Source organism: Ceratocystis lukuohia (genome assembly GCF_044167205.1).
Source record: "Ceratocystis lukuohia strain C4212 chromosome Unknown Supercontig1_pilon, whole genome shotgun sequence".
NCBI lineage: Eukaryota > Fungi > Ascomycota > Sordariomycetes > Microascales > Ceratocystidaceae > Ceratocystis > Ceratocystis lukuohia.
Window position 1 is genome coordinate 5,600,021 of NW_027263520.1, and position 6,940 is coordinate 5,606,960.

At 49.2% G+C, this 6,940-nt stretch overlaps 2 protein-coding genes across 2 annotated transcripts; both read left to right on the forward strand.

Annotated features, from left to right (window-relative positions):
* Positions 1 to 14: 14 nt before the first annotated feature.
* HOO65_011387 (uncharacterized protein) lies at positions 15 to 986 on the forward strand (the record flags this gene model as incomplete). The annotated part of the gene is made up of 1 exon (XM_070999965.1): positions 15 to 986. One exon carries the CDS (start codon positions 15 to 17, stop codon positions 984 to 986), a length of 972 nt encoding a protein of 323 aa, XP_070863208.1.
* A 476-nt stretch (positions 987 to 1,462) lies between these two features.
* On the forward strand, positions 1,463 to 4,717 carry HOO65_011388 (uncharacterized protein; the record flags this gene model as incomplete). Its single annotated transcript, XM_070999966.1, has 1 exon — positions 1,463 to 4,717. One exon carries the CDS (start codon positions 1,463 to 1,465, stop codon positions 4,715 to 4,717), a length of 3,255 nt encoding a protein of 1,084 aa, XP_070863209.1.
* Between the last annotated feature and the right edge of the window lie 2,223 nt (positions 4,718 to 6,940).

Sequence of the window (6,940 nt, forward strand, 5' to 3'; positions counted from 1 at the left end):
ACCACGAGGAGACAATGAGCGACACCGAATCCAAGACCGGCTTGATGACGGATCAGGAGACAATTTCGGAACTCCTGTCCAAAGTGGAGCGCCTCGAACTCCAGCTTCACAACACCAGACGCCCTGCCCTCCCCGACGTAGAAAAATATGACGGAAAAAGTGCATTCCAGCTGAAGTCTTTCATGGCAGAGCTGAAGAACAAACACGCACAGGACAGTGAAGTGCTTGGTGGTGACAAAGGTTTTGTTCATTATGCCTACAGCCGCCTGACAGGCAAGGCCAGGAACAGGGTGTCCCCCTACATTGAAACCTACCTGACGATGAAGGATGGCAAAAAGGCCCTCAAAGCCTTCTACACCCTTCTGGAGGACACCTTCTCGGATCCCAGTGCAGTGCGTCGTGCCATCCAAAGAGCCACGACCCTGTCGATGGGACAGCGTGCAGTGTCGGACTATATTGCAGAAGCTGAACTGATCTTCCTTGAGGCCAATGGCTCCAGCTGGCCTGACAATGTCAAGATCTCATACGTGGAGCAGGGGCTGTCAGCAGAGCTTGCAGACAGAATGGTATCAACAAAGGAGTACACCTCCTTCGTTGAGTACAAGAAGGACCTGCTCATGTTGGGGGCTAGCTTAGCAGCTAGAAGAAACAGAGGGTCAGGAAACCGACCTCAGCCACCTCGACCGAGCACCTGGAGTAGGAATGACAAAAGCCACACCAGAGGCGCTGGAGACCAAACCAGGTCTGCCTCTTCGTCGTCCTCCAGCCAAAAGAGAGCACGCTGGGTCCCCAAGGAAGAGATCGATAAACGCCACCAAGAAGGACGCTGCCACCGCTGTGGTGCTTCAGGGCACAAATCAGCTCAATGCCCTTACCTTCCAGCACGACCCCCAGCTGGCTCCTCAAGGCCTGTCAGAAAGGTAGAGGAAGTGAGCCCCGAGTTAGACGAGTCCTCGGATGAAGAAGACACCCCTTCGGAAAACTAGATACCTCTGTGCAAAGTCGTGTACAGAGGTCCAAGGAGGGGCCCAAACAATTCGTGTCGAACTGGGAAAAGGAGGACGAGGAACAGCCACACAAGAACCGGGCTATAGAGGTGGACATAGTTATTAATGGGAACCTCCCATCCATCGCCTTAATAGATACTGGCAGTGCCTCAACCTCTATGATCAGTGAAAGAATTGTGACAAAGAACAAGCTCCCCACGCAAAGGGCCAGGAAACCCCGTAGCCTGACCCCGTTTAACAGCACGAAGCCCACTATCTCGGATCAAATTGCCTTTTTCGAAATAGATGTAGGTGGCTTCAAAGAAAAGCACGCTGCCTGGGTTATCCCGAACCTAACAGATGAAGTTCTGATTGGATACCCATGGCTTAAGAGAAATAATGCAGTAATTGACTGCGAAAGAGATACAATCACCTTCAAAAGTAGCGACATCACAGTCTGTGGTAGAAACACCACAATGCCGGCCAAACCTCAGTTTGTGAGGAGGCTGCGAACTTTCGAACGGTTGATCGAAAAAGATAGCAAAGACCACAGCATGTACGAGGCCAAAGTTTTCAGAGCTACAGTGGAAGACATCAACAAAGCCCTGGACCGCCTTTACCAAGACCAACTACCCACAGACCCATCAAAGTGGAAAAGCAAGGTACCTGCCTGGGTGTCAAACGAAAACGTTGATGCTTTCAACCCAGATGCACAATTTACCAAGCGCCTCCCTCCTCACCGTCCAGGAATGGATCACGAGATTGAGCTGTCTGTCCCAGACGATAAAGCACCATGGGGTCCTCTCTACAAGATGTCTCGCGATGAACTCCTGGTTCTTCGCCAAACGATTCTGACATTGCTACAGAAAGATTACATACGCCCAAGCAAGTCCACAGCCGCCGCGCCAATTCTATTCGTCAAGAAACCAGGTGGTGGTTTACGCTTCTGTGTGGACTACCGAGCTCTCAATGGAGTAATGATAAAGGACCGTTACCCACTTCCCAACATCACAGAGACCCTGCGCAATGTCTCAGAAGCAACCCTCTTTACGAAACTGGATGTCATCTCTGCCTTCCACAACATTCGGATTGCCAAAGGAGATGAGTGGAAAACAGCTTTCAGGACTCGCCAGGGACTTTATGAGTGGCAAGTGATGCCATTTGGACTGGCCAATGCACCTGCACACTTCCAGAGATTCATTAACAGCCTGTTGCGACCGTATCTCGATGTTTGGGCCTCTGCGTATGTCGACGATGTTCTTATCTTCACAAATGGAACCCCGGAAGATCACTACGAGAAAGTCAACACAGCCTTGACCTGTCTGCGAGAAGGAGGCCTGACTGTAGATATCAACAAGTGCGAGTTTGCAACTCAGGAAATCACGTATCTGGGATACATCCTACGACCTGGTCAAATTCTGACAGACCCAAAGAAAATCTCAGCGATCTCAGAATGGGAAACACCAAGTTCTGTACAGCATGTGAGGAAGTTTTTAGGGCTTTGCAACTTCTACCGAGGATTCATTGACAACTATTCTGAAGTCGTCATGCCACTTAACGCCCTGGTAACAACGAAGAAAACATTTTGCTGGAATGAAGCAGCAGATGAGGCATTCAGGAAACTTAAGCAAGCCTTCACCTCAGCGCCAATCCTATGTAGTCATGACCCAGAATTGACAACAATAGTGGAGGCAGATGCCTCTGGGTATGCTATGGGTGCAGCTCTCCTGCAGATTCAGCCAGATGGTTCCAAACACCCCTGTGCATATACAAGCCGAAAACTGACTGCATCGGAATGCAACTATGCCATTCATGACAAAGAACTTCTTGCAATCATTTATGCACTCAAGGAATGGCGTAGTGAACTGAAAGGTTTGAAGGATGCCTTTGAGGTGGTGTCAGACCACAAGAACCTCCTACACTTTACAAAGCTCCAACATCTGTCAGAACGTCAAGCCCGTTGGTACCTAACGTTGAGCGAGTACAATTGTTTCATCACTCACCGCCCAGGCAAGCTCTCTGCACTCCCTGACGCCTTGTCACGGCGTGACATGCCAGAAGGCCCAGACGACGGTCGATTCGAGGAACGAAAGCAACAGCTGCTACAATCCCAGAGAAACGGAGTTGATGAAGTGCTCAAAGTGAGGCGTACCGACAGCCAACTTCTGATTCCAAGCGAAACCACACCCCCAGATTCACTGCCAGAGAAAATGAAGAGCATGTGGTCCAAGGCTGTAGACAACGACAAGGATCTTGAACAAATCAGAGCCTGCCTGATGGCGAAAGACAGCCAGTGGCCAGAAGATCTCAGACACAGACTGCGTGTGGGCGTCAGTGACTGCTCCTTGGACGACAAGATGCGAGTACTGTACCGAGGCCGATTTTGGGTCCCCAATTCAGAACCCTTGAGAACAGCATTGATGCAAGACGTTCACGACTCACCTACCCTCATACACCCTGGAAAGAATGTGCTATATGCAGAACTGGCTCGTATGTTCTTTTGGCCCAACTTTGTTGCAGATGTACGACGATTTTCGAGAAATTGCCAGGTCTGTGGAAGCACAAATACTTGGCGCACTAGCAAAGAGGGCTTGTTGAAACCCCTGCCTATCCCAGATCAGCCATGGCAAGACATTGCAATCGATTTCATTGGCCCACTGCCAACAGCGAAGAAAGGCGAGGAGGAATTCACCCACATACTCACTGTGATTGACTGCATGTCGAAAGGAGTGCTCCTAATGCCAATGAAAGCACTGGATATGGAAAATGTGGCTGATGCTTTCTTCCACAACTACTACAGGCACCATGGGCTACCAAGATCCATACTTTCGGACCGAGAATTCGTCAACGCAGCTTGGAAAATGATTTGCACAGAACTTGGAGTGGAAAGGAGGTCAACAACAGCATACCACCCAGCAACTAATGGAGCTGTTGAGAGGATGAATGCTGAGGTCAAGTCTAAACTTGCTAAGCTTGGTGCCCAAGGACCACATTGGTTGAAGGCTATCCCAATGGTCGAGTTTGCTCTCAATGCAACACCAAGCAGTGCAACCCAAATATCACCATTCTTCCTCAGTCATGGCTATCACCCCAAGACAATTGACCTGGAACCCCCCCAGACACCGCCACCAAACCCTGATGGCCCGCTTGGCCAAGCAAAACGGGTTTTGGACAAGTTGAGGAGTGCTCGAGATTGGGCCAAGGCAAACCTTACCATGGCTAGAGCTACTATGGAAGAAGCCGCAAATGAGAAACGAAGGCCACACAGAGACTACCAACCAGGTGACTGGGTTTGGCTGACACTGCGAAAGGAGCATTTTGGACCAGGACTAGGACGTGGACTACAAAGCAAACATATCCGCTGCAAAGTGAAAGAAAAGGTTGGCAGTCACACTTACAAGCTGGATGTACCAGGCTCGACAGCTCATGACACCTACCATGCCGACCGACTCAGACCTGCAGCAGATGATGCTTTCCCATCCCAGACTACTCACGATGACCGTCCAGGCCCAGTGGGACATGAAGATGGTGTAGACAAATATGATGCAGAAAAGATACTGAACCAGAGGACAAGATATGGCAAGTTACAATACCGAGTCAAATGGCAAGGATGGAATCAGCCCACGTGGGAACCAGCTGAATATCTGGAGAACACCATCGCACTGGAGGAGTGGAAGGAAACTAACGCACAACAACCGGAAACGAGAAGGAGAAGAAGGAGGCAGATGTAAGGGCTGCGCCTGGAAGGACACGCTGGCCAGCCCCACTATAGAAGACCCACCCCGCAGAAGGGACTATAAGAACCTTCCTCACCAACTAGCTAGTTTAGAGTAGTTTCCCTTTCCTTTCCTCTTTAATGCGTAATCTTTGACCATCTCCGAACTTGCTTATACGAACATCTGTAGGCTAATCCGTGACATTCTGTCACATGTCCCACAGTGCCTTTCATTCACTAGCCCCGACCCTCCTCGACCACCACTTCTCGATAATTCCTCCTCTGTCTGTGTGTTAATGTCTTTTTGATCAATTACCTGCCTACCATCGTCTACAGTCATTGTTCCCGTATTATGTAGCCGCCTTCAACACTACAAAGTCGCGGAGGAAATCCTCGCGAATTCAGGCCAATAATGAACTGTACAATAGTCTACTCTTCTAGATCAGATAGTTTTCGTGATTTAGGGATCCAGTCAGTCATGCCGAGATTAAATACCATTGTGCCGGCGACGTAACTTATAATAACTCACTTCACTTCGTATGTCTTTGTGGCCTGCTGGAGACTTAATTTTCGGTCATCTCGAAGGGCTTGAAGAGCAAGAAGTATATTACCCTCGTTATTTGGTTGAGGCATATTTAATGGTTGAGAATTGATTGACCAAGTGGAAGAGAGTAAAGATGTTTAATTTTTGGTGCGCATGCTTATTGTGTACGTTATTTGATTTGATTTGAATGTATTTTACGTCTACTAGAATCACTAAGATCAAACGACTCTGGATTGGTTACTGAACAGAATTGAACCCTCTACAGGGCCAACCACAGATTCACCTGTAATCGTCAAAAACAAAAATAAACAAAAAAAAAGGAAAACCCCACATATACCCTAAGCCCAGAAGTGGTGTGGGTCTTGGGTCACATGACAATATGACCCTGACCCCACTTTGAGATAGACTTACGAAGAGTCAGCCTCGGAAGTCTGTCACAGAGTTTCCTTCCTTCTTCATCAAGCATTAAGAATCAGAAGAATCGACATACATTTTAGGATTGCTATACATACGAGTCTACCGTATACATGTGCATCTACGTGAGTGATTATAGCATTCTGTTTACTGTGGTCAATAGCTGCAGGGTTACAACTGCCGTACCATAGACGCAGGCGTAACACCCACAGGGGCTAACCCCCAACCTCCCCACAAACATTCGTTCCTCTGAAAAACCTGTCACGTTTCCTGAAGTCATGAAGATCACGAGCGGAAGACGGCAGCGTCCAGTGCAGCCTGGGAAAACCCCTCCAAAGACGATAAAAAACCAGACCATGTGAGCATCTGAGGGTTTATGATATATCCTCCCACTTTTCTGGTGGCCGCTGCCTTGCGGGTGTGTATGAGGCGCACGCCAGCTCCTCTTTATCGCCCCCCCCCCCTTGTTTTTCTTTTTCTTCTCTCTTTCCTTCTTCACTGATCAAAATGTCTTCGAAAACAATGAAGATCACTGTCCCAAACTCAGAAATGACGAACCAGTTTCACGAAGCCCCAGCGCCAATCGTCCCGGCGGCCAAGTCACGCGCACCTCCAGTCCGAACTTATGACAACTCAAAACCCACGAACTACCCTGCGTTCTGAATCTTCTTGGAAGCACAATGGGTGCTGACAGGGAGTAGCTACTCATCCCAGGCCGAGTTCGTCCTCCACTGTTATGGACACCTGGTTGATGCCGCTGCCTTGGATGTACAGGGCTACATTGGAACCATGCTAAAGAAACCCCAAGAAGCCAACGTCGAGAAGCTCTTCGAACACCTGGACTCCGTGTTTGTTGACCCTGCTGCTGCCGCCCGGGCCCTCCATCAAATATCAACATTGCGGGCCAATTTGTCGGCATCACCCCAGTCGCACGTGTCCAGAGTGACACAGCCGTTACAAGCTGCAGGCTCCAGTGCATGGGCTGACGACGTGAAAAAGAGACAGCTGACGGCAACGCTCCCAAGGAAGGTGCGTGATGCTTTGGCATCACAACCAGATGTGGAAACGTATGAAGAATACACCAAAGTTGTCATGGTGGTTTGGCAGAAGTTATGCGAAGATTTCCCCACTGCCTTTAGTTTAGGGTTAGGGTTAGGGTTAGGGTTAGTTAGGGTTAGGGTTAGGGTTAGGGTTAGGGTTAGGGTTAGGGTTAGGGTTAGGGTTAGGGTTAGGGTTAGGGTTAGGGTTAGGGTTAGGGTTAGGGTTAGGGTTAGGGTTAGG